This window comes from Astatotilapia calliptera, chromosome 7, assembly GCF_900246225.1.
Source record: "Astatotilapia calliptera chromosome 7, fAstCal1.2, whole genome shotgun sequence".
NCBI classification, from domain to species: domain Eukaryota; kingdom Metazoa; phylum Chordata; class Actinopteri; order Cichliformes; family Cichlidae; genus Astatotilapia; species Astatotilapia calliptera.
In genome coordinates this window covers 46338244-46365805 of record NC_039308.1, presented here as the reverse complement: position 1 = coordinate 46365805, position 27562 = coordinate 46338244, and the positions used below count along the sequence as shown (strand labels likewise).

The 27562-nt window shown below is 40.0% G+C and overlaps 1 protein-coding gene across 1 annotated transcript in view; it reads left to right on the top strand.

The window, feature by feature from the left end:
* The window catches only part of map1ab (microtubule-associated protein 1Ab), a 98223-nt gene that overhangs the window by 51995 nt on the left and 18666 nt on the right, over window positions 1-27562 (top strand). The window contains exons 3-4 of the mRNA XM_026175173.1: window positions 23563-23645; window positions 26307-26444. Of these exons, the coding sequence (XP_026030958.1) occupies window positions 23563-23645; window positions 26307-26444 (221 nt within the window). The remainder of the gene's footprint in view (window positions 1-23562; window positions 23646-26306; window positions 26445-27562) is intronic.

Below are 27562 nucleotides of genomic sequence, written 5' to 3'. Positions count from 1 at the left end.
CATCATAAAGGGCAGTCCAGAAAACTGGCATCACCATGCTGCTGGTTCACTGCCATTACAAAATTGGTTATAGCATGCGTCCAAAAATCTATTTTTAGAGTTATTTTTGGCTTATATTCCAGCAGGTCATTTAAAAATAAATGTAAATAGAATACATTGCCTATTTTTCTCCACACCAGATGTGTCAGTTTCCCTGTAAGCATGCATGAGGAATCAGGTGCTATATGGAAACACAACATGTCAGAGATTAATTTAAAAAACTTAAGGGTCAGGATATTTTTTCATTGGCCTCACAGATGCTTTAAAGCTTTTACATAGAAACTTTTATCCTCAACTAAACTAAATTTCAATTATGAACAGTAGGTTCGGTAGTGCCAGTTGTGTGGGGCAACTACACAGGACAAACGCCAAAGGTAGCCTCGGTAGCAGCTCTAAGGATGGTAGCGTGGAAGTGGGAGTCCATGACTTTGATAAAACACTGGAATATCTTAGTAATGATGATAACAGTTGAACTGTTCTTTGGGAATATTTGACTTTAGAGGGGCAGCTGTGGTTCAGGTAATAGAGGGAGCCGTTCGATCCCTGACTATTCCAATCTGCATGTCAAAATATCCTTGGACAAGTTACTAAACCCTGAGTTGACCCGAGGTGTGAGTGTAGCACAAATATTAGACAAGTTGCTAAGGTCTGGAAAAAGTGCTTGAATGAACATGTGTGTGTGATTGGGTGAATGATTCTTTTAGTGAAAAGTGCTTTGAGTGCTCAAATAGAGTAGAAACATGCCCTACTGGTAGCAGTCCATTTACAATTTGATGATGAATTACCATTGAATTACATTGTGTTTTCATGTCATCGTATAGAATTTGTTCCTGAAGGGACCATGATTACGTCTGGTGAGTTTCGGACTTTTCATGATCAGGTCCATTAACTAGATTTCTGTCAGCCACTTGGTGCCAGTTTTCGAATGCTAGCATGCTCAGACATTAAACAAACATTGTGGATGTAGTAAAAATATCTGTAACACTGTGTTATTGTTACTATGGTCTTAGTAGTATGCCAGTGTGAATATACAGCTGAAAGCAACACTGTGCCCAAGTACAACTTTACAGCGCTGCTAGTGTGACTGTAGACTCTTTGTCCTGTTGTGACAGAGCCATTGTTTGGCTTTGATTTGGGTGGACATTGCTTGGAATAGAGTAAGTCTGAGGGCTAGCAAAGATCCAATGAATGGCTGTATAAATATGAAATTAGGGTGTTTAATAATTTACACTGAAGCTGTCTGTGAAAGTTTTATTACCAGTTAACAAATTTAAACTGCTGACGGTGATGTTGGCTGTCAGCATTTGCATAGCATTTTCTTTGGATTCTGTTTAGTGCAGAGTGATGTTAAACCAGTAGGGCATAGATTTGTATTCATGAATGGTTGTTTAGTAGGTATGCACGCATCTGGTGGCTATGGTATGCTGTTGGTGGACACTTTGATGGTCTCCTTTGGGGGAAATAGTCACTGCTAATCAGTACAAAGTGACTCTCCCTGACAGAAGTGGTCTCTTTCAGGACGACAACCCCACCCATAAGGCACAAGGACACGGTGTCAAGGAATTGTTTGACGGGGTTGATAATGATGTGAATCACAGATTGAGATCCAGATGAATACCTACATGTACAGGAGCATCAAGACACCAAATGAGAAAGATTAATATTCCAATCTTCCAGTTTCAGAGACTTAGAAAAATCACTCTACTTAAGGAGTGTCTGGCCTGCCTAAGCCTTGTTTCCTGGTTTGAGTGGGCAGTTTTAGTGTCTGATTTTTGAACCAATGTGCCAGAACGAACATGAAGTACTGTACTTTTGGGGCCATGAAATTTCCATTTCCAGAACATGTTAATGTTTAAAAGACTGTCAAAATTCTTCTTGTTTAAACCGCTGCATGGCCTGCTTTGTTTTTCACAGCAAAAAATACAAGTTCTATCTCTTTATGACATTCATGTCCAAAATAGAAGAGCTCAGTACCTGAATGACAGCCAAGCACAAATGGCCATCCGTATCTTATTCTGCCTGTGAAAACACTGCGCTGTTTCAGTAATACAAAAGGAGGAGCACGGAGAGAAGGGGTACTGAGGCGAGAGTCTCGGGACTCATCGACAACAATGGAGAGAAAAGAAGGGAGGCTCTGGCTCAGAAAATGCAGCAGTGAGCAGTCTTTGCAGTGTTTTTGCACCTCCCTGTTTGCTCTGCTGCTTTTTTGCCAGCTCTCTCTGCTGCTGGAGTGTGTGACACACACAGAAACAGAGAGACAATGTACAGTTATGCAGAAATTTTTCTCGCTGTGTTTGTCTTATGTTTGTCTAAAAAGAGACCCTTTCGACCCTCAGCTCAGACCAATGTGCGACAGACCCTTCACGATGTCTCCTGCTGAGACGAAAATGTCTTCTGCTCTGAAGAAAATGTAGATCACTGTCTCTGTCCCTCTGTTCATTTTCTACCTCTGCTTCGTTCTGCTTGACGAGCTTTTTGCAGAAGCTTTCCACCTGCCTTTTTACCAGCGTTAAAAAAAATCTGTTGTTTAAAAAAAAAAATATATATATATATATATATATATATATATATTTTTTTTTTATACTTGTGGACCTGTGCAACCCTCATCCCACATTCTGAAACATGCAGTCCACTAGCCAGCAGCTCAGCCATGCACCCTGGGGGGTCGTGGAGCAGAAATAGAGAGGAACAGATATAGGAAAATCTTATGTCACTTGAAGGTTCATTAAAACGCTGCAAAGACCGAAGAGTGTGAATGATGAAGCAAAAGGATAGGAGAAAGAGAAGAGGACAGAAATAAATATATGACACAACAGAGAGAGAGAGAGAAAAAGAGAGAGAAGGAGATGGCTCTAAATTGACAGAAAGACGGCCTGACTAACAACGACAACAACAGACTGACGGGGAATGACCTGAATGATAAAAACAGGGCAGGGTAAGGGAAAGTTGTCACTCCACAGTCAGTTCATGCTGAGGGTAGCCATATTGGTGATGCCACGGTGTCTGCTGCCTTCCCCCTGCCTCCTGATGGTGCAGAGCAGCAGTAAACATTGATTCCTCCTTCAGCAGTTGTTTGCCTCATCCTCCATCTCTTTGTCCCCTCTGAACTGCTGACAGAGCTTCCACGTGTGCAGTGCACCCGACACACCCAGTTTCTCAGCCGTGTAATCTGAATAAATTGTTTTACCTTTTTTTTTTTTAACCATGAGTTTTAGCACACCTCTAAACAAGACAAGACATTTTCTTGTGCTTCTTGTTGTCTGGCTTATTTTCTTTTTTGGAAAAGTGTTTTTAGTTTGATGTAGCTGCATTGCAGATGGAAGATGTTGCAGGATAAGTTTGCAATGAGCCACATTTGCTTTGTGCTTCATCAGACTTCATTGCAAAATGTGGCATTGGGGGGAAAAAAAGAAGGTCCACCCTAACAGTTTAATAAGGAGAGATTGTTAGGATGGATTTAACACGATTTATTGATAAACAGAATTCAGTCAAGCTATTTAGCGATTGGCCACAGCGCAGGGTTTTCACCACAAATTCCAGTGGTGATAGGAATTAGACAGGACCCCCAAGAGTGTAGATGCTGGTGGTGTTGATAAAGATGGAGGCTGAGATGGAGCTCTGAGGAATGTAAAAGAGGTGGAAATGGGGAGGAGGTGGATTGCGCGAAAGAGTCTGAAAGGGAGAACGATTTGTGAGCAGTGAGATTTAAAGTACGTGGAGTGGAGGCTAATTGATTTGAAGATGGCGGGCAGAAAGAGGATTGGTACAGATGATGTCAGCAATGAGAAAGAGGAAGTGATGAAAATCATAGACTAGCCACCAAACACCAAAGGTAGTAGACAGATGTTTGATTAAACATCTTTCTTACTGAACTTGAAATGAGATTTGTACAAGTTAACATGTGTGTCTTTGGACTGTGGGAGGAACCATATAACAGAAAGAACATAGCAAGGACCTACTGGTCCTTCTTGCTGTGAAGTGAAGGTGCTGTCCAGTCTACTCTTTTCCATCTCATGCTCTGAGAAAAAAAAAAAAGATGGGCATCTAAAAGAGTAAAGTTGTACTGAGCCATAATTAAATCACTTTAAAGCAACTATTTAGTCAATACGAAAGCTGCATTTCCTGCAGTGGTCACTCGTGGCCGGCTCCAAAGTGAGTTAATCTCTGTAGATAGTTAAAATGTTGTAAAGATAAAATGCTTTAAGGATAGTTGCAGACTTCATAACGCATTGTTATTATTTTTTATAAGTCATACATTTGGATTGTGCTTAAAATTAGTGGTAGCTGTCGCTCAGGAGGTAGAGCAGGTCACCCACTAATTAATTGAAAAGTTGGTGGTTCAATACCTGACCAAAGTGTCCTTGGGCAAGATACTGAACCCCAAGCTGCTCTCTCTGTACTGGAGAATGATTGTGTGTGAATGTTAGATGGAAAGCACTTATGTATAGAGAAAAGTACTTGTATGAATGGGTGAATAAGGCAAGCTGTATAAAGCACTGGGAGTGCTCCAGTATGTTAGAAAAGCACAATATAAGAACCAGTCCATTAACATTTGATTGGCAGGTATGGTGTGTAGTTGCTTGCTGCTTAGACCTCACAGAAGTGGACCTCTTTGTCGTAGTTACTATTCATGTTAAATGAATATGTCTGTCTTTGGGTCCAGCCCATCCAAATAGTTTCGGCTTTAGTATTTATGAGTACCATTCTAGTATTTTATTAGTCTGCTACTTAGCACTAATTAGCAGAAATGTGTGTCTCTGCTGTGCATCCATAGAATTTCTTAGCAAATAACATAGCAATCCACCCTGTCATCCAAATATGGTCACATCAATGTCCAAAAAATCAACAGTGTCGGTCAGTCATGACCTTATGCCTTCAAAATGCACAGTCCAAACAGTGATATCAGTATGGCTACGTCCATCTTTTATATCTATAGTTTTAATAAATGAACTCTGACAAAGTTAGAAGAATCAGGTCTTAATTTTGTCTGCAGTTTTCCTTTCTCATATGTAGCACACAACAGTAGGGTTTGTTGTGTGCTGAGGGATCCTGAGGCATTTCCAGGCCAGATGAGAGAGATAATCTCTCCAGTGAGTTCGAGGTCTGTCTCTAGTCAATAGCACTCCATCTCTAGCTCAGGTTCCTACGATGCTGAGTGCCTACACACCCAGGCCTTAGCCTTTGCCTACCACCTGTAGTATTAACCCTAAGCTCAAATGTGTCGGCTTTTTCCTGGACGTCTTTGAAGGGCTTTTTTGGGAGTTGGAGGAAATGCTGTTTTAAGTAGGTGTACAAAATGCAGGCTGGTGGAAGAAGCAGTGAAGTAGATTACCACACTTGGCAAATTCATTTTTAATAAACTGAGAAGTTTAGTTAGGAGATATATTTGTGGCCAAGGTTGTTTCTTTAAATTTGGACTAAATGTGCAGCGGTTCAAAGAGCAGCATTTTACCGCCTCTCTTTTATGAAGCTCCTGCACTTGAAGTGAACACAGTGAGTCATTAGACTGTGCAAGGACAAGAAACGCTGCAAGTAAGAAATTACGAAGCTTAACCTCAGGACCTTCATGTTGCTGAACATTGCAGGATTGAATGTGCTTTGCAACGAGGAGATGCAAATGAGGAGGGAGACAATAACTAATGAGGTGTCCATGGCAACCTGTCCTTCACTTAACCCTGTTGTAATGTGAAATAGCTTGACTGGTTTATTATGTTTCATAAGAAAGCTGAGCTAACCTGGAAAAAAAAGGTGAGGATTAAAAATACTCACTTCAGAAACAAACTTTTCTGTTCTGTTGCATTTGAAATTGAAGGTGATTTGTCCACAGGCCTTGAGTAATTGATGTCTTTAAGTCTTTACTAGAAGACTGAATTTTTCATATACTGAATAGATACAGTTCTAATTTAAATCTTGAAGTTTCTCCAGACTTTTAACTCTTTCCCCCCATAAACACAACATTTGACAATCTCCCCTGTAGTGACGAGTTTTGTCACCTCAACATATATCAGTAAAGACGAATAGTTTCTGGGGATTTCCAAGGATAGCTGCATAGGCAAAGACCACTCTCACTAACGTCTGAGGCATACTCTGTCATTTTGTTCTATAAGCAAGCCTGAAATATGATAGAAAACAGTTCAGAAAAGAGCTTCAAGCGTTACTCCTCATAGGCTCTCAAGGCATGAATTTCTGGGTCCATAAAGAAACTGGAACACCTCTTTTTTTCTTTCGTTATTACTTTGAAATCAATGGAGGCAATAAATAACAGTGGAAGCAGAAGCTGTGTGCTCCAGTTTTCTTTCAAGCTCATCTAGTTTGGAGCTCCATCAGCTTTTCCTGGCAAAGCTCTGAGATACAGAGTCATAGTATATACTTCTAGCTCGAGAAACTTCTGCGTGTGTTAGAGTGGATCACCATGTGAGTCATCCTCCACCCAGAGACATCTATCCACAGGGCTGTTGTTTTCGACAAGTTATTACCAAGCAACCAGCCAGTAACTTGAACCTGTGCTCTGGTGGTTTGAAAAGCACCTTAAGCTGAGAGTAAATCCCTGAGGGCCAAAGCCTCTCACAGAGGAGCTACCGCAGAAAGAGCTCCAAACAAATAGCAGTCTATCTGCAGCCAATTTAACAGCCTGTGACTTCTGAATGACACTTTTTTCTCCCACCTCTCCATTCCCATTTACTCTCTCTCAGGCCTGTCTTCTCAAACAGACAAGGAAAGCTTTGTCATTCCCGTGCCCTTCGTTTTGTCTTTCCCCACCTTGGAGGATTAAATACACTGTCCTTGTGTGAGGTAAGGTCGCATTGACACACATTTTATTCCAAACTGCCTTCTCACTCACCTGGATGTATGCGACCCAGGGAGCCTGTCCTGTGGCCATCTCCATGATGAATGAGATGCCTTATCTTGTCAATATATTGCTGACAGCTAGTTTATTATCAATGCGCCTCACCTCCTGACACCTGAGCGAGAAAAATAAGCAGTGTCCTTTTAAAAAACAAGCCAGAAGCATGTGAGCTTGTGCGTAAATGTGCATATATTTTTATGCCACAATGAAAAATGAAATGTTTTTAAAATATTTCACTTTGTTCTGAAAAGAAATACAAAGTAATAAGAATTACTACATGCAAAGCTGCCATTAACTATGCTCAAAGAGAAAAAAGTAGAATGAAAGTACCATGCAAATATGTATTTTTAACAAACGATAAAAATACAGATGTTTGCTGTAATCACAAAGTATATGATATTAAATGAATAGCATGTTTATTAAGTTGTTGGACAGGCACTGCCAGGTGAAGGGAATAACACTGATTTCATCATGGCACCTGTTAGTGGATGGGCTATGTTAGGGAGAAAGTGAAAGTGAACATTTTGCCCTTAAAGCAGGAAAAATGGACAAGTATAAGGGTCTGAGCGAGTTTGAGGGCCAAACTGTGCAGCTAAGGCTCATTTATGCATGAGGGGAGTGAAAGGTTGTCTCAGTTACTTAACTCAGACTTAGCAACTTAGCTCAGTCCACCCTTCCAGCCTTAACGCTGGTTCTGATAGAAAGGTGTCAGAATACATGGAGTATCACAGTTTGCTGACCCCGTCCACCTCCAACAACCTCCAAACCTCCAACAACGGGCATGTAAGCATCAGAACTGGACCACAGAGCAATGGGAGAAGGTGGTCTGGTCTGATGAATCATGTCTTCTTTTACATCACGTGGATGGCTGCCTGCATCTACGTCACTTACCTGGGGAACACCTGGCACCAGGATGCACTATGGGAAGAAGGCAAACCTGCGGAGGCAGAGTGATGCTTTGAGCAATGTTCTCCTAGGAAACCTTGGGTCCTGCCGTCCATGTGGATGCTACTTTGACATATACCACCCATTGTGGTATATATCACTCAAAGTGCATTAAACCTAAAAAAAATCGCCCACTGTACAGATCAGAACTGCTTTTTGTAGCAAGATACAAACATTTTCATTTTTGCATTAAATTCTGGCATTTTTAACACAGGAGTCAATGATGGCTCACTTTTGGAGTCAGCCTCAAGTGGTCATGTGTAGGAACTGCAGTTTTATCACTTCAGCTTTAGGATTGCTGCTTGGATTTAACTGGATTTTATAATTCCCAGAGTTTGGCATTGCAACATACACACTGCCACACAAGCTGACTTAGGACAAATAATGCAGACATGTTTGAATGGGTCTTCCTCTCTGCTGGACAGAAACTGTTTGTGGTGGCCTGAAAAGGATGGACTGACACATTTTGGTGTGATGTTTTTGGCAGCATGTGTGTGTGTCTGTGTCTCTTTATGTGTGTATGTTGTTTGAACGTTTACTGTTTTGAGCACCCATTTGGGGCCATTTAGATGGTCTGAGTACCGGGGGTAGCAATGATGTCATAGTTGGCACACTGTGGACTGGACTCTAAGAGACGATGACACGTTGCCAATATCTTCCCGCTGCCCTTTTCTAGCAGCAGCTTTTTCATGCCGCTCCTCACTTTCAGGGTGGTCAGTCGGCGTGTTGGCCTGGTTGTTTTTCTCACTCTCTGTTAGTCCTATAAAGTCTGCCTTAAAGGTCTTTTGTCAAGCTAGACTTATTAAAATGGTTTAAATAATGCATCATTACTACAGTTCACTTTGAAGGTTGAAATCTAAAGCGTTTGTTTTGGCATGTGCCTGTGCAGGCTGTGCCACTGCTGCGTAAACAATTTAAACATTTTACTTTAATCCCTGAACAGCTATTTTTAGTATGTTGTTTAGGCATGCGATTGTTCGGGGCTTTGCTATTATTATTTCTATTTTGAGCCATCATTTAATTATTGTTATAAATGCCTCATTCAGAGGCTTTTCTCTGTAACAAGAATAAAAAGTGAAATTCTGGGCATATAAAATAGTATAGCCTGTTTTGAGGCCAGTGTTATGGTCAATATTCTACTAAATAAAAAACAGTATTTGTAGATAGTGAATCTGCAATGTCAGTTAAAAAAAGACTTTTAGTATACAGACTCCAGTGTTCACATAAAGGCATGTGGCGCAGGTACTCTGGGTTTGTGTGTGGATGTTTGAGCTGCGAGGCATCACCATGGCAGTCTGCAGCAACAAAGATTGAATGATAGGCTTCCAAAAGCAGCTCAGAGGCCCTTCAAGGAGGGCGCAGAAAGGAAGGCTGGTATGAAACTAAGTTCGTTTAGACTCAAAACGCTGCAATACTTACATACTGAAGCACCAATGAGCTGTGTCTCTTTCCTTCATGGTTCTTTGACCTCAGTCTCCTCTTGTTCTTCCCACTGATTTCTTCCTTTCACTGTTTCAGACATAATGACAGTGAGCTAATGCTTCACCACTTCAGAAACACTGGGAAAGTTAGTGAAGCACTTTGCAATTGGTGGCCTAATGTTTTGTGTTCTCATCTCCCTTATTGACTTGGGAGTGACTCATATGGTGATAATGATTTGCAGGTATTTAGAAAAAACAGTTACAGTAGGCAGGTGAATATTTTTAACTGAAGTTAAAATTTTGTCGTAATCATATGCCATTTATTGTTCCCGTGTGAAGTTACAAAACCTTTTTTTTAACCAGATTTGTGATGCATTCGACCACTTTCAGAGTGTTAAAGGTGCATTTCACTACATTCATGGCTTATTGTTTGACTGGAGTCTTAAGCAAGCCAAGTCTACTGAAGCCATCACTGCGCTGGCTTTGTACTTTTATAATAGACCATTTATCATCACCAATGGGCCTTGGTATGAGTTCAGTAGAAGATTACTTTTGAGACAATCCAATACTGGCACTTCTGTGCACATATTTAGGCTGTGACAAGTGGGACTTAAGTGTTTTTTTAAAGATAAGATACACTTTAATGAATCCCTGTGGGGAAATCTGTAGAGTTTGCAGGGATTTGGATATCTGGTAGCTCACACACAGTCCGCTTATTAAACCAGCTGACTCGAAAAAGATGCTGCAAAGGATTTCCTGCATTACAAGTCAAAGTTGAGTGGACTCTGTTGTGTTCAGTATCCATTACCCCACTCCTACAAACAATATAAGAATATGAAATAGTATCACCCGCATTCATTTTAAATATGTTTCCACAGTTACTAAGTGCTGTAGTACTGTTTCTTGCAGTTTTGTTCTCTACAAGAGAAGAATCTGCTGGCAAAGAGCTAAATGTTCATTTTAGGTTTCTGTTTATAGTCCACGTGTAGGACACATACATGAAACATAGTCTGAATACTAAAAATAAACAGTCTCAAAAGTCATAAAAATGATGCACATGAGCCAATATTTTGTGGACTGACAAGACAAAAGCAAAACTTTCTGGAAGTTTTTCATTTCATAAAAGAACATCAGACGAGCCGTCAAACATGGTGGTAGTGGTGTGATGGTCTGCGGCTGCTTTGCTGCTTCAGGACCTGGATGACTTGTCTCTAGGGATGGGTACCGGTGTCCGGTGCCATGATGGCACCGGTTCTGACATAAACGGTAGTAACCAGACCGAAAAGCAGCGCACATTTCGGTGCTTTATTTCGGTGCTTTTTTTTTCCTGAGCTGTGATACACTTCTAGCCAATCATTTTACGTTTCCGAGGATAGTAGGCGGGGCCAGGTACGTGAGTTCTTTTATGCAGAGCTACAGATTAAAAATGCCCAAGGCGAAGCGGTCAAAAGTCTGGCTGTACTTCACAGCAAAAGATGCAAACTCAGCAGCCTGCAACAAGTGCTTTAAGCTGATACTGTCAAAGGAAGTAACACCTCGAATCCGATGAAACACCTGGCGACGCATAGCGTTTTTTGGTTTTTTTTAAAAGCCGAGAAATGCGCCGTATTTGATGGCAGCAGCAGCCGTTCTTCTCTGCGTGAGTAGCTAATTTACGTTGAGTAGGCTAACCACGTTATTACATTAATGCATGTAAGGTGAACTAGCAAACATCATCATAGCTACATGCGGCTGTCTTCTAGTTTGATGGCAGATACTCCCTTCACCCTGGCCAAAAAGGCTAAAATGACCAAAGAAAAAGAGGGAAACAGCTAAACATGAGAAGCTTTTGGACAAAGTTTGTATTTTTTCCATTGTTTAAGCACTGCTTCCAGCTAAGAGTGATACCATATATGCCCCATAGCTGCAGAAAAGGCTAACATTGTTATCTTTTTACAAAAAACCAGCTGACCATGAGAGGTTTTTGGACCAATTTTGTGTTCTCCATTCTTTAAGCACCGGTTTGAGCACCGTTTGAGCACCGGCACCGTTTCAAAAGTACCGATTTGGCACCGGTATCGGATAAAACCTAAACGATACCCATCCCTACTTGTCTCAATTGATGAAACCATGAATTCTGATCTGTACCAGAAAATCCTGAAGGAGAATGTCCAGCCATCAGTTTGAGCTCTGATGCTCAAGCACACTGTTTTGCCCCTGGACACAATATTGCATTTTATATTATGTGTTTTATATGACATTAGCTGTGTTTAATTTTTGTTAGTTCAGTTTTGTCTATATTTTCATTTGTTATTTTCTATTTAGTCATTTTTAAAGTGGTGACTCCAGGAAGATTAACAATTACTATAACAGAACCTAATCCACTGACCTAAAGACATTAATGTGCAAGTTGTGGAAAATATCTATGATTTTGTCCAAATTAAATACAGTGAATCCCCAACACTGACACCCAGCAGTCACTGACAGACACTTATCTGGCTTATCATCCTAAACATTCAGATGTTAAATCACAGAACCTGGATTAGCATCAGAAACTAAGACTGTGGCTTTCTGTGGCTGTTGTAAACTGATGATAATGACTATAGTTCGAGGAGCTGGTTTGATACCTTAGCTTTGATGCCTGGATGTCCTTGAAAATATTAACAAGAACAACCCAAAGCAGCTGAGGTTAGGGCTAATTACAGTGGATGAGGCAGTCATAACTACACAGTCAGCTTAAACACGGTAAGCGGCAGTGTAGAAATATGACATTGATTTGAGCTATTAGATTCAAAGAACAGGACAAATCTGTGTGTGTGAAGCTAATTATTCTCATCAGTATTCATCCCATAATTTTCATTTCTGTCATTCAGTTAGCGCTCTTTAGAAATGATGAAAACCTACTAAAACTTAAACAGCTATAGCAGCTCTGTTTCAGTGGATTGCAGACTGCAACATTGACTCAGCAGTCACTCGTTGCTTTTAGATACAAACAGACGATTGGCCTTGTAGTGTTGATGCATGGCTTTACTGCTCAAAGCCGACACAGTCCTGAAATGAGCAGGGAAAAGCAATGTCTGTATTGACTTCTTTAATTTTCCAGCCCACTTCACACCTCTTTATCTATAAGTACAGACAATAGTACTCGGTCCTAGGGAAGGAATAAGCTCACATTAGGCAAATGAGATTAAAAGCAGGGTAATGACTTTGTGATGTTGCTTCAGTCAACCTCTGCTGTCCTGACAGCTGTCCTGACAGGGATATAAAGATGAAGCCCAAAGCATCGGTTCTTCCTCATTAACTCGTTGATTTTTTAACTTTATTTTCCTCGGGAGAAATCATGTCCAGGCCTACAGCTGCAAGAAGTCCTGGCCTGTCATGACAAAGTATTTAAGACGTTTATTCATCAGAAGTGTCAAAAATGAACTGACTCTTTTTAAATGCTAATTTCTGCTGATTTCTTTCATCTTCCACGATAATAAACTCAGTATCTTCTATCTGTTGGTTTGAGAAAATCATGCATCTTAAGATGTCATCTTGGTCTTTGAAAAATTGTTAATTCTGATCTTTCTTTTTTTCATAGATGAAAACGATAGTTTGTGGAGAAAATAACTAGCAGAAAAATCAAAAATGTTTCTGCTTAAATTGCATAACATTTTAAGCTAATGAGACTCCAGCTGCTTTCTTGCCAGTGCTTGGTTTTTTGACCCAGCTCTCTGCTGATGTTCATGGAGTACAAATAATCATGAACACACGTCACAGATTTTGAAATCTTCCTACCACTGCTTGTTTTTTACCTTTTTGAGTATGAAATCTATGTGGCTGGCTGGCTGGTTGCTAGCTAGCTAGCTAGCTAGCTGTCACAAAACCATTCTTAAGGAAGGGGAAAAGAGAGAAACAGCTGAAGTATGCCACATTACTGTAGAACTGAATGAAAATTCTTATTTCAGCCTAGGTCTTATGAACTCATTCGAATTTGAACTTTTTGGTTGAAATCATCATAAATATGCATGGAGAAGGTAAGGAGAGAGGTACAACACTGATATCTGCAGGCATCTGTAAAACACTGTAGATGCTCTGTGATGCTTTGGGGCTGGATTTCAGTGAGTGGTTTTGGGGCTCCTGTCTACATTAATTGTATTATGAACTCGGAGAATGGCCGACAGAGTTTGATCCACCAGGCAATACCATCTGGAAAGTGTCTGATGGTGAAAGGTTTATGTTTGAGCAAGACAGTGATCCTAAACATACTGTCAGTGCAGCAAAAGCATACCTGGATAGAAAAACACGCAATGAAGCAGGATCAGTGGCCTCCCCAGATCCCCGACCTTATTATTATCGAAGCCAGCCAACATCCAAAGAAGAACTTTGAGTGTCTACTCCCTTCCTGTGTTTGATTGTATGATAAAGGTGATCATTCAGAACCAACAGTGACTGTAGTGATTTGCAGTACCAATTTCTAAGCAACCAGGAACAACCAGGTGAAAAATAAGAAGTGTTATTGTGCTAAGCATTAAAATGAAATTCATTATGGATCCTTAATGATTGTTACTCTTGTGGGGCATGAACTTTTTTTAGGCTTGGAAACTGGGGCATGCCAGAAAAAAAGTTTGAGAAACACTGAGCTAAGGGAACAAGGGGATCAAAACAATGCCAACACCCCACACCCCACACCACATAACAGAGCCACCATATCCCCTCACTGTAGGGTTCAAGTGCTGTTTTTGAATTTATTTATTTATTTTAATTTGTCACATAAAGTATATATCCCAGATTTTCACACACCTTTCTGATGGCTGCTCTGAAATTTACGGTATCTTAGTCACCTCCAGTCACGCTAGGTTTGATCTGATGTTAAAGATCCTGTAAAATAACTCCAGCAGTGACTCTCTCATGATGTGATGGCTTTCTTTTTAAATTAACATTATTATATTTCTTAATAACTGAGGCTACTTCTTCTAACGCCATAGGCATGAAAGATGTTAAGTAATAGAAATTAAGTTGTTAATTTATTAATTGGTAAAACTTTTATGTATCATATTGATTAAAAGAATGTACGTGGTCGAGGTAAAAAAATAGCATAGGTGGTACAGAAGCAAGGTTTGTAGGTACGCTCTCAAACTCAGTGGTTTTATATTAAAAAATATCTCCCTGTAGATATTTTATGATTATTTTTTAAATATAAAAAAGTAGCGATCCTTGTTCCCGAATCACTTTCAACTCTTTTCCTCATGAATGCTTTAAAGCCTCTGATCCAATGCTGTGGTCCATTTTTCAAGTTTGTTTTCCACTATAAATAAAACCCAATATTCTAAGCTCTGTTAGACCAATCTCCCTAGAAGTTTTTTTTTTTAAGCTGTTGTCTTTAAATTCCTTGAACCCCCCCCTCACGCCAGCCCGCTGCTGTAAATGTGGAACATGCTATATGGAGCAGTGCAGTGGCTGGGCCTCGGTCGATCAGTGCTCCGTTTTAGTCGCCTTTAAACAGAGCGTTCTCATTTTGGGAGTTCAGACGTGGATATTTATATCAAGCAGGTCAGCTGAGAAGAGAGAGTCGAGAGCTGAAACACTGAGTCCTGTCTAACAAATGACCTTCCTTCCTCTGGGCCTGACATGCAGAGTCGTGCAAAAACTGAGGGGAAGCGAAGAGTTCACATCTCCCAAGATCCCCAAACTCAACCGATGGAAGCAGGACAGATGACACCCAGCATGGAACCTGCTGCCAGAGTTATTTTTGTCAAGAAGATGGACCACTGCAGACATGTGTTAGCACGAATGTCTCCGATGGATTACCGAGTACTTCTTTGAACTGATGAAATTTATATGTAACAGTTTTGAAGTTCAGGGTGAAACAAGGAACAAACATAGGGAAAAACAGAAGTTTAACAGATTTGCACCTTGCAGTGAGCCCTCTAAGCAAAATCCACTCAATGGATTGTTTATTTAGAGACACTGTTGTCACACATTGTCAAAAAATATGAAGTTGCTGAATTAATGTGCTCCTATTTGAATATTAACCACTGTACCCAGATGCTGCAAGTAATCACAAAGTTTTCATAAGAAAGGAAACTTTATTTTTGAATACTTTGGCCCTGCGAGGTATTTGCTGTTTAAAAGAACCAAAAAAACCAAAAATAAACCTCAGAGCAGAGTTTCAATTTAGTTAATCAAACTCTTTGTCTAACACCTTTCTTGCAGGTTAGTGCAATTAACGGTGACAATCGGATAATCAGATGGAGCGAAATGTAATGAAACAAAACAAATAATGTGCAGCAGTTAACAATCAAAGATGAAACATCAAATAAAGCAGCCTAGTGTGTCAAATACATTTAATTAAATAATAATAAAGTAAAAATATAGAAACAAAATAAGTTAAAAGACAATGCTAGATAAGGTATAATTAAAAAAAAAACAACACAAAAAATCACCAAATACAATAAAATGTACAATCTTGTTCATTACTGGCTATACTTCTAATATATCGTTTTAAAGAATAGGCCAGTTTTAGTAAAATAGTCAAATGTAAAATAGTAACATTGTAAAATGTGAAATAAAAACAACATCGGTCAGTCTATCTGTATTTGATTGTTTTAAATGATTATTAAGATGATTTTTTTTAACAATGGTGGCATCATCTAAACTGTCTACCTAAAAAGAAGCTTAACAGATGATTAAGTAGAACGGCCACCAAGGAGAAAGGCTTTCCTTGAATATTTCCTTCAATATCTGCTCATTTTCATCTCCATAGTTTTATGCTCAGACTGAGTAGCTTTGCATGACTCACTGTTTATAATAATCCTTAATTATAGCCCTGGAGCAGTCTCTCAATTCATCCACTGTGTTAGGCGGGGCTTCTGCGTGCCAGAGGTGACAACATGTATCCACTCTCATTATCATTATATAAAACCAACTGAGTTTAGAGCAGCCTGAAGCCTGAACCTTTTGGTTAATGGGGATTACTTGACTTTATCATTATTATTATTATTATTTTACATTTGGCCACCGTTGTTACACTATATATGATAAAAAAATAATTGCTCTTGTTTAAAAAAAATAACTGTGCTTTGCAGTTTCGACACTCACCAAGCGACTGCTAACAAATAGGAAGATTTATCTTTGGCTGCAGTCTTTGTTGTGGACTTAGTAAAATCTGTGACAATGATATTCTAATGCACTGCTTTGATGTTAAAATCGCAGACACATCACAAAGCCTGAGCGCTGATTTGATACGAGTATGTCATTAGTACTTAAGACAAATTCAGCTCAGACGGAAAGCCGGGACCTTCTAAAAGCAGTAAAGCCTCTGCAGAGATATGAGTTATTTAAAAATTTAAAAAAAAAAAAGTGAAAATCAGCCAGTCTGAACAGCGCGAGTCTTCATTTCACTGCCTTTGCTTGGACGTCACTTTATGTGATAGGATGATGCCTCCTCGCTGGCTGCAATGCCAGTAAAAGAAAGCCACAGGGATGAATAGATGAGGGCAACTTGGCTGAACATTGCTGTCTTCAATAGGGCTCTTTAAACAAACACATTTAAGCTGTGGAGCAGACGCTGGCCTGCCTGAGGAGCCTTTAGCTTCGCACTGTTTGGTTCTCGGTGTACTGAGACCCACAAGGCTGACTCACATCACCGGGCTGTAATTTCCAGTAAATGTCTCATTATTTATTACAATAGGAATTTATCACAGGGCACTGGGTTAAAAGGCTGATATGAACAATGATGTTTGTCATTAACCTTTTTTTTTTTTACCTTTAGTTTCTTTAAATACATGGAAATGCTTGAAAATTCTTGAAAGTTGGATATTTTGATTTATATATGTGTTAATTGTGTGTTAATTTAAACCACTGAAAAATCCACCAGCATTTGACAGCTTTCTTTATGCTGATCATGTTCATTAGATAAGTGAGAAACTTTGGCAGGACTTGCACATGACTTTGTCATTTGTCACTGTCCTGCAGATTCGTAGTCCACGTGGCCGATCAGTGTAACACTTTTGTCTTTTTGACAACAGCAGTTTCTATAAGAAGAGCTCATTAATCAATGATGGATGTCCTGAACAACCTGGATGAGATGAGAATGGATACAAAATAGATCAAAGGCAGAGTTACCGCAGAATGAATTTAAAGAACAGGGAGTGGGTGCTGATTGGCTCGGAGAGCGTAGGCAGAAAGTTCGCTGGACAAGAGTAGTGATGCTGAAATTGAGAATGAGGTGATTCTGACAGCGTGGGAAATCAGAAGTGTGGGAGAAAATAGAGCTTCAGGAATAGCCTGAATCACCAGGAGGAATAGAGGCAGAATGTAAGAGATCACATCTACCCAACTGAACGTAAAAGCTTCATTTTGGGAGGTTTTAAAACTGCAAAACAGGAGACACGGACAAGCACACAGAGGAGAAACAAAAGTAAAACAATAAGTACATGACAGGACAATGAATTAAAAGTTAGGACAGGATAGAAAATAAAGGAGCAAGCTGACATTTTGTGTTGAATGTCGAGGTGTCTGGGTCTGAGCCTGCCTGTGTACAAAGAAAAACTGAGGTTAGATGAAGAACACCAACATTGTCCTGAAGGTAAATGGTGTGCCCTGAATGTACAGCAACATGCTGGTATTTGTGGTTTTGGAGTGAACTACAGGCTGGATAGCTGTGGAAGCTGGGACAGCATTATTCACAATATTTCTTTTTTGTGTGTGTTTATTTTGTTTTTATGTATTACCCTTTTTTTTTTTTTTTTTTACTGTGAAACAAAACAATCGTTATTATAACGGTTTCATTCAGATTTAGTCATTTATCCATTGCTAAATTGGCCACTGCCATTGGTCAGTTTCATCTTATTTGAAGAAGTCCTGCTGATGCATTGATGTATCCCATGTTCAGACAGATACAGATGACACTATGGAAATACATTATGTCCTTGGCTCATAATGTAGCTTACATCATTATTTTGGAGACAGGAATATAATGATGCTGACCCGGTTGTTTCACTGTGTATGTGAAGAGAATTTTTATAATTCACAGAGAAACAGCATGTATTAGGACACATTGGGTTAAAAAGTAAAAACATAAATAAATAAAGATAATGATAAAACAGTGACTTGGTATAGTGCAGTAGTAGTAATACCTTGTCTTTTTAAAGGACAAGAAATTTTCATTACTGATGTTCCAGCTCCTCAGTAGGAGGGATGACTAACTCGGTGCCCTAACCTTCACTTGCCTACAACCATCTAAACTCCTCTGCCTGCTACTTGTTTTACATTTTTTACATTTATCTTGTGCATGTCTGTATGTTAAGTCTAGCGCATTAAGATTACCTTAATGTCTTCATGTCATAGACTCAACAAGGTTGTGGAAACATTCCTCAGAGACTTTGATTCATGTTGACATGATAACATCTGTTGCAGATTTGTTGGCCCTACATTTATGATCCAAATCTCCCAGCATCACATCCCAAAGGTGCTCTACTGAAGTGATATCTGGTGGCAGTGGAGGCCATTTTAAAGCAGTGATCTCACTGTCACGTTCAAGAAACTAGTTTGAGCTGATTTGAGCTTTGTGACAGAGGCAGTCACTGAAAGACGACTAAGGAAGACAATACTCAGGCAGGCTGTAATCTTAAACAATACTGAGTTGGTACTAAGAGGCCGTGTTCCAGGAAAACATCCCACACATCATTATACCACCTCCAGCATAAACTGTTGACACAAGGAAGGATGGATCTATTCTTTCATGTTGTTGATTCTAACATAAAGAAAAAAAAAAATCAGACTCATGAGACCTGGCACCAGTTCCAGTCTGTTGTCAAGTTTCGGTGAGCCTCTATGAACTGTAGCATCAGTTTTTTGTTCTCAGCGGAAAGGAGCGACCTGGTGTCTTCTGCTGCTGTACCCCATTCGCAGGTTTTCCAGTTTATACCACCCAAATCTTATATTTTTTATAGTTAAAACAAAAAATAGCTGCACATTTTCTTATATGGACAGCTTTAAAAAATGTTTATCATCTTAAAAAAAATACCTCCAAATATGAAATGATTATAAATGTTGTTTGAAATTCATTTTCTTTTAATTAAATCCCCTTAACCCTCTCCAGGCAGACGTTGCAGATTTGCAACAGTTAAGACCTAACAACCTGATTATCCCACATACATATTTTATGAGTTTTTTTTACTCAGAAGTACCACTGCAGGACTTGGTTGTGCATTAGCAGCAAAAAAATTAATTCGGGCCTGAGAGGGTTAAAACATAAGAGGGGAGGGGTCTTCACCTGAATTACATAATAACAAAATGCTAAAAGTTGAGTGTTGGAGGGCCTTTTAACCTGCCAGTGCACCACTGTCACCTACACAGAATTATCCCCATTAGCAGTAATTAGGAGTAAAGGTGACGTGGTCTGAGAAATCTCATCCTGCAGTGACAGCGAGCCCTCTGAGAGGCTTGTTGATGTGCTGTGACCCCGAGGAGAAACATCAGCATTTCACACTGACAGAGAGTGTCTTTGTTGTTGTAGTATCTTGTCGTACCAGTCTGCAGTGTCAGCGAACAATCAGCTTGCGGGCAGCCATCGGCAGCAGCTAATGGAGTCTCTCCTCATCTGCTTCACCTGGAGGTCAAAGGAAAGCACCAAGTGTATGGGCCTCGTTCTTGTGAGAGCAAATTAACAAATTCATCCTGCAGCTTTGTGGTTCCAGCGTCTCTATTGTCCATATCGACGAGGCTGCTCGGTGTTGCGTTTTGCTCTTGCCAGGGATTAAAGTATCAAAGCAAACTTGCAAATCATGGCTCACCCTCGCAGCTTAGTCATCGTGCTGTGAAACCGGACGCGTCTGTGGGCAGATCTGCTGGAGTGTTAGAACTTCTGACTGCTGTCCCAGCAAGGGGTGTCGTTCTTCAGTTAAATCCTTCAGTGACCTCTCATCGCCACTCACCCTATGAAGCTGTCAGTTGATTAGAAATCGTTGCTTTCTATTGGTCTGCAGTGTGTTCCTATGGTAACATCAACAGAGGGAGCCACATCTTCTAATTTGGTTGAATGATGCTGGCAGAATGCTGCCTTATGAAGAATACATTGCAATATGAAAATAAATCCACTTTATAGGTTCACATGGGTTTCATAATTTAAACTGTTTGCATCCTTAGTTGTGATAAATCAGTCAAGATGCAAGAGGTTTTGGATGAAAATAGTCTTTCACTATGGTAGTAGTATTGCTAGCTCACATTTCCTGTTTGTAGTTTAATGCACCAGTAACAGGAGAGCTTAATGAACAATAACAATTAGCTTAAAATGCTAAAACGAATCAAAACATAATGAATGCTAAATGCAAGCAGAAGTCTTGTTTATTTGTATAGCTACTTTAAACTAGCCAGTTTTAAGGGCTCTATATAAGGACACTGACACAATTTAATATATCAACATGACTAAAAATGGAAATAGATGATAACTAAAAATCACAGTATCTATAAGGGTCTCATCTATATCAGATAGCATGATGTCATCATTTTCCCTAGCAACCACCTAGCAATGGGCTAAAATGACTCAGTTTTTGCATTTATCCAGTTCCAAGAACAGGTCAACCAATATTGTAGCATGGGCATGTATTCGTTTATTAAATTATGCACATAAATTACATGTAAAAAAAATACCTCAGACATTCCAACATTCACTCAGAGGTGAACTGAAGAAGCTTCTCGGATGAGAGAGGAAACATCTTCAAGAAACTTAAAGAAGTCCAAACGCTTTTGTTTCCAAGACCACTCAGAAGAGAGATTAAGCTGACGTACGTGTGCCAGTAATTTAAACACAATTATTACTCTCAAATGACATAAATCAAATATAAAAAAAGGATATTGTGTTTATGAAATGGTGATATCAAAAACCATCAACCATATCCCTGTGTAACTCCTAATGAACCACAACATTTGAATCAAAAAGAAGCAATTAGACCGTCTGAAAGTTCATTGTTCACTTCCTGAAGTAACAACCAACATCTGTAATTTAATGTAAATATCCAGAGAGCCTGTCTTCTCCTTGATAATAGTAGTATATATGCTGTGGTTTTTGGTGTTAAAACTGTGGGAGCTTAATTAGAATATAACGTTTATTAACTCTACGTTGAACCATTGTTATTGCTATTGAAAACGTGATATGCAGCTTTTAGTTCTTATGACGCACCACAAAAAGATCACCTGTGTGAAAGAGTTCATGATCTCAGAATAGGTAGAATCACTGTGAGGAGAGAAAATAACTCTTGACATTTTCTGAAAATGTCACAGATGATTTGTAGAAAAGAGAAAAATGTGGTTGAATACAAAATGATTCAGTTCAGCTCACTCTTTTTTTCAAAATTATACTAATATCATTTGGTACAAAAAAAAGGATATAAATGGATGAATCAGATCAGCTGAAAACAGATAATATGTCTGTGATTATTGTGTGCAATATAATATTTGAGTGCTTCTTCCTGTGATCACAGATGGTCTAGACTTAATATCACACTGATTGCATTATTGATATTCAAGTGGAATAATTTCAGAGCTTCTCTTTAATGTATTAAATTACTTGTTTCATTCAAACTCCTCTGCATCTTAACAGTACTTTGTTTTTTCTTAATGCTGTTCTTTTTGCAGCATGGTATCTTAAGCTGGCAGTGATTTACATTAGTCTTTTCATGGAAAACACGTGACAGATCGCAAAGAGGAAGGCAAAGTTCTGCAAACTCGGGGGATGCACTGAAGATCCCGGCGGATGGTGGAGTCACTGAGATCCTCCTATTAATAGAGCTCTGAGATATCTAATTTGCACTGAAACAAAGGGGAATTAAAAGCTTAACACCACCTCTAAAATGAGTAATGTACAAAATATAACAAATATGATAGTTCCCATTTTTATGCTCATTTAGTAAGTAAGTGTTTTTTTTATTTTATTTTAAATGTTAATGTTTAAAATGTCATTTTGTTTTTACATACTGTACGTTTAGCTCCTGTCTATCCCTTTCTAAAAGCCCTGCCCTGGATTGGTCACCTAGTACTACATAAACAATACATTGGTTACCAATCATGTGAGTAGAGCTGTCAGTTGCTAACAAAATGCCAGACCTCAGCCTAACACATTAGACGAGAACGCAGGGAAGCTGACCGCTGTCCCTGTGTCATTCATTCCCATTCACTCAAAGACTTTTGATGAAATGATCTGCACGAATATAAAACAATATTTTGCTCATCATCCATGTAAAGATTTTGTAACTCATACTATAGTCAAGCTGACTGTGATCAACATCAGTGCAACAGAGATCTCAGCATCTCCATAGACTCCCTGTGCAGCTATAGGAATTTTGCCATATGTAACTTTTGCACATTAACTAAAATATAAACTCTAGGCTGAGCTCTCCAAAATGGGACAGCAGCCTCTGTTGTAGTGGCTTGTTTCTAGCTAAACATGACATGACTCTGACATGCTGCTGCTGTTTTAAATCTTTGAATTTAAAGTGTTGATTGTTTCTCTGTTAATAAGTGAGATAAAACCTAACTTTTAATTTGTGGTGTACTTTTGGGGGAGACACATAATATCAAAAATTTAAATGCACAAAAAAATGTAAGGAAGTGTTTTCAATTTTCTTGCGTTTCGCTTGTTTTATGTCCTCTATGTATAAGTGCGTTAGTGTTTACTTTCAATCCATGTCCAAATACTGTTTCTATTCAGTCAAAAAAATAGAGAAAAATGATGTCCAATTTACGGACATTGTTCCCAAGTTCTGTAATGCACTGTATAAAATGGTGTTAGCCATCCTAGCGCAACTTGCATACAGCAAGCTTATGACCCAGCAGTTCCCTTTAATCGAGAACTTTGCAGAAAAAAGGGGAGAACTCCCTTTTAATGGGAATAAACCTCCAGCAAAACCAGCCTGAGGGAGGGGAGCCATCTCCCTCACCAGGTTGTGGTGAGGAGAGAACGAAGGGAGGAAAGACGAGCGCAGAGAAACAACGAATAAAATCTTGAGGCTTTAATTTTAAACTTCACCCAACAGACATTTGTGACCTCTTTCTTATTCCAACTTTTGCTCTTGCATTGATGCACAAGTGGGTTGCCTGTCTCTATAAAGGGACTGCCCCACATATAGTGGAGAATGCAGTACAGTAAATCTCTCTGACTCAAAGAGGTTTTCCAGATCAGGTCTGGATGCAATCCAAACAGGATGTCTTCAAACCAGATGGCTGGATGTCTGCCAGCAGTTTCGATCAAGTCGTTTACCTCATTCGACCTTTCGGGCCTCCATAACCTTTCTTCAGATTTGTTACATTAAAAAATTTTTTTTAAAGGTTTTCCATCTTCTCTTTCAGGACAAAGGACTCTCCACCACAGGAGTGATGTCTTAGAGACCGTAGTGCTCGTCAACCCTTCAGAAGGCACTGTTTTATCAGAGGTAAGAGCAGCATGTTCTGAATTGCTGTTCTTTGCTGGTTTACGTTTATTGATGTGAGAAAAGGAGATGCTTATAGTGAGTTCATCTGTGTTTAGCAGTCCTATTTTACCTAATTATTTTACCTAACTTTCCTTTATAACTATGGGGGGGTGGCTGTAGCTCAGGTGGCAGAGCAGGTCAGCCACTAATCAGAAGGTCGGTGGTTCGATCCCAGGCTGCCTCCTGGCTGCATGTCAAATATCCTTAGGCAAGATACTAACCTAAGCCTACTGGTGGCGCCAGTGTCTGGCAGCCTCGCCTCTGTCAGTGCACCCCAGGGCAGCTATGGCTACTGTTACGATTCGATGTTGTCAGTGTTTTGTTTTAGGCATGACTGTTATGTGTTTCCTGTTTTACTTTGAATGTCTGTCTTATCTCAGTGTGTTCAGTTTACGCTTCCTTGTCTCGTCAGTTCTGATTTGCCCCAGCTGTGTTTCCCTCCTGTTGTCCATTCCCTGATTGCTCCCTCTATGTATTTAAGCCCTGTGTTTCAGTTTGTCATGGTCGTGATTTCCCCCTGTGTTGTAAATAGTTTGTTGTATATAGATGTAAATAGTTGTCTATACTGTTTTTACTCGGTAGCTGTAGGGGTGAGAAGCCATTTTTCTTTGGGAACCTTTTCTCCTGTTTTTGGTTAGGGAGGCAGGTAAGACACCTGTAATTTTTGTTTGGGGTTTTCTGTGAAGGTAAGCCAGCTGCATTTAATTTCTAGAGTTTTTGTTTGTTGTTTTGGCCATGCTCACCCTGATGCCTGCTACCTTTTGGGACTCAATAAACTGACTGGCTGTTGTGAAATCCATGGTAGCTGTTTTTTGTTGGTTCGTCCTCCTTAAGAGCAGGGAGTGGGGGGGCATTTTTCCTTATTTTTATTTTCCTTATGTCGCACGCCGGTTCCCTGGGCTGGGGTGTAACATAAATGGGGTCTCGTCCATTCGCTGGAGGGTCCGAGGGAGGGACCGCTTCAGCCTTCCGTCTGGCTTCGCTGGAGGGTCCGAGGGAGGGACCACTTCAGCCTTCGTCTGTCTTCGCTGAAGGGTCCGAGGGGCCTGTCCGGCCTTCGTCCGTCTTCGCTGGAGGGTCCGAGGGACCGCTTCAGCCTTCCGTCTGTCTTCGCTGGAGGGTCCGAGGGACCGCTTCAGCCTTCGTCTGTCTTCGCTGGAGGTCCGAGGGGCCTGTCCGGCCTTCGTCCGTCTTCGCTGGGGCAAATCAGAACTGACGAGACAACGAAGCGTAATCTGAACACACTGAGATAAGACAGACCTTCAAAGTAAAACAGGAAACACATAACAGTCACGCCTAAAACAAAACACTGACAACATCGAATCGTAACACTACAATGTAGCTTGCTATCGCCAGTGTGTGAATGGGTGAATGACTGAATGTAGTGTGAAGCGCTTTGGGGTCCTTAGGGACTAGAAAAGCGCTATACAAATGCAGGCCATTTACCATTTTATGGAAAACCTCTTTGAGGATAATGACATTCATGAACTTTTTAACTTCTTCTGGTTTAGGTTTTAGCTGTTACTATTCCTTCCATAGTTTATCAGAACCATAGGTGATGTAAAATATGGATGTACCCACTGTGATTTCACCGACTAGTTTGGCTGCCCCATGTTTTTGGAGGCAGAAGTTACTATATATGGACGAGAAGATGAAGCCCTAAGCTACCAGCCAGTGCAAGCAAACTTAGTTAGCAGTCAGCATCTATGAAGCCACATTATTTGTCTGATAACTCCATTAAAAGGGCTCCAAAAATGCACAAAACAGAGTTCCAGTTCAGCGACACCATTTAGCAGAGATGACGCTTAGCAGACACACAATCAGCGACATTTGCATTTGTGCTTGTTCTGCTGACACGTGTCAATATGACCACTCCCCTTACTCCGCTTAAAAAAAATTTCAACCTTGCCAGTTTTTTATTGCAGTAAAGTCGGACATTTTAACATGGGAGTCTTTGGGGATTAGCTATGTTCTGGAACCAGCGTCACATTTTGTGTTCAGCTCCAGAGGTTTCTGCTTTCATTGTGCTCAGATGGTTTTCAGACATGTTTGAGCAGATGTATGTTAACAACTATGTTGAAATTAAACTATGCTAACAGATGGAGATTGTTTTCTTCTTAAAAGTCCTTTTTTAAATGGCAGACCTTTCCACAGATGTTAAGCCATATTACATGTTTACCCAAATGTAGTGTGGAATTGGCGAGGTTATGACTGCTTTAGAGTTCCCAATTGGTAGAATAAGTACAAAGGTTCTGGGGCAAAGCTAAAGCATAGTGGTGAGGCCACGAATACACTTAATTCAAATTCTTTATTCCATGTCATTTTCCTCAGTTACGTTCATCTCTTTATTGCACACAAATTTGAGTTGTTTCTATGACACAAAATAAATTATTTCAGTTGCTTAAATCAAGTATTCGGCATTATCTTTTTGTCCCTTTTGAAAGGAAAGAAGCGTGAAAAAAATCAGGCCATTAATGTTTAATCTTGTTAACCTTGACACAGTTTAAGTGAATCTTTATTTATCACTAATTCAGGTATTTCTCTATCTATCTTGGCTGTGTTGGCTCCCCTTTAACTGTCCTCTGTCCCTCTCTGTCCTTTGTTCCTCTGTGTGTGTCCCAGATCCAGTCTTTAGTCACAGACTCAGCAGGACACAAGCTTCTGGTCTTGAGTGGGCAGAGCTCAGATCACGGTGCCCTCCTCCTTCAAACTGGTGTTTTCACCTCCCAGACCTTTTCACGTGTCTTTACTGATCCTGGGGTAAGCCATCTACTGTTCTTTGGTAATAATGAAACGAATAACAACATTCAGATTTTGCATTCACAGTTATGTGTGTGGTTAAAAACTGTTTACTCTCAAAGGACAAATGCAAATTTTTATCAGTTGTAAAATGACTACAAAGACAAACAATATGTATAACTGTATATTTCACAAAAGATGATGAGAATTGAAAGTATTCCTGTCCCAACTTTCTAAACGTTCAGTTTTTAAAAAAGATCAAAGCTCGCAAAATTAAATTAAACAAATAAATATGTTAATTAAGTGAGATAGAAGGGTGTTGCACAGAGTTCAGAGAGGAGTTCAGACAGGCTCTGGGTAGTAGGGACGAGTTACCAGATGACTGGGAAAACACAGCTGTAGAGGTGAAGAAGGTGTTTGATGTGTATGATCTTCTGGACAGAGGAAGAAGACTTGGTGGTGGAATGAGGAAGTAAGTTAAAGGAAAAGATTAGCAAAAAAACAAAACAAAGTCGGATAGTTAGGGAGATGAAGAAAGTAGTGAGACTAGGTGTAAAGAAGTGACAAAAAGAAAGGCTTGTAGTGAGTTGTATGTTAGGCTGTACAGTAAGGAAGAGGAAAAGGATGTGCAGCAAGTTAGGGTGATGGAGACAGAAGGACTAGAGGTCTAGTGAAAGCAGACGATAGGGTGCCAAGAGAAGAACTGTGGTACTGGATGGGTGGAAACGAGTGTCAGGGGTGATTTGTGACAGACGGATAGCAGCAAGAGTGAGAGGGGAGGTTTATTGAGATGATAGTGGGACCTGCTATGAAGCATGGTGTGGAGATGGTGACACTGAAGAAAAGACAGGAGGCCAAGCTGGATGTGGCAGTTGAAAATCTTAAGATATTCATTGGGTAGTACCTGGATGAACAAGATTAGAAATGAGAGAGACGTTTCAGATTGAGCGGCTTGGAGACAAAGTTAGAGACACAAGGCTGCGGTAATTTGGACATGTGCAGACAAAGGATGTTGAAGATGAAGTTTACAGGTAGAAGGAAAAGAGGAAGACCTTAGAAGAGCTTCATGGATGTAATGAAGAAGGACATGCAGTGTGACAGGACACCCGTAAAGGGAACAGCCGAAAGAAGAGGAAGAA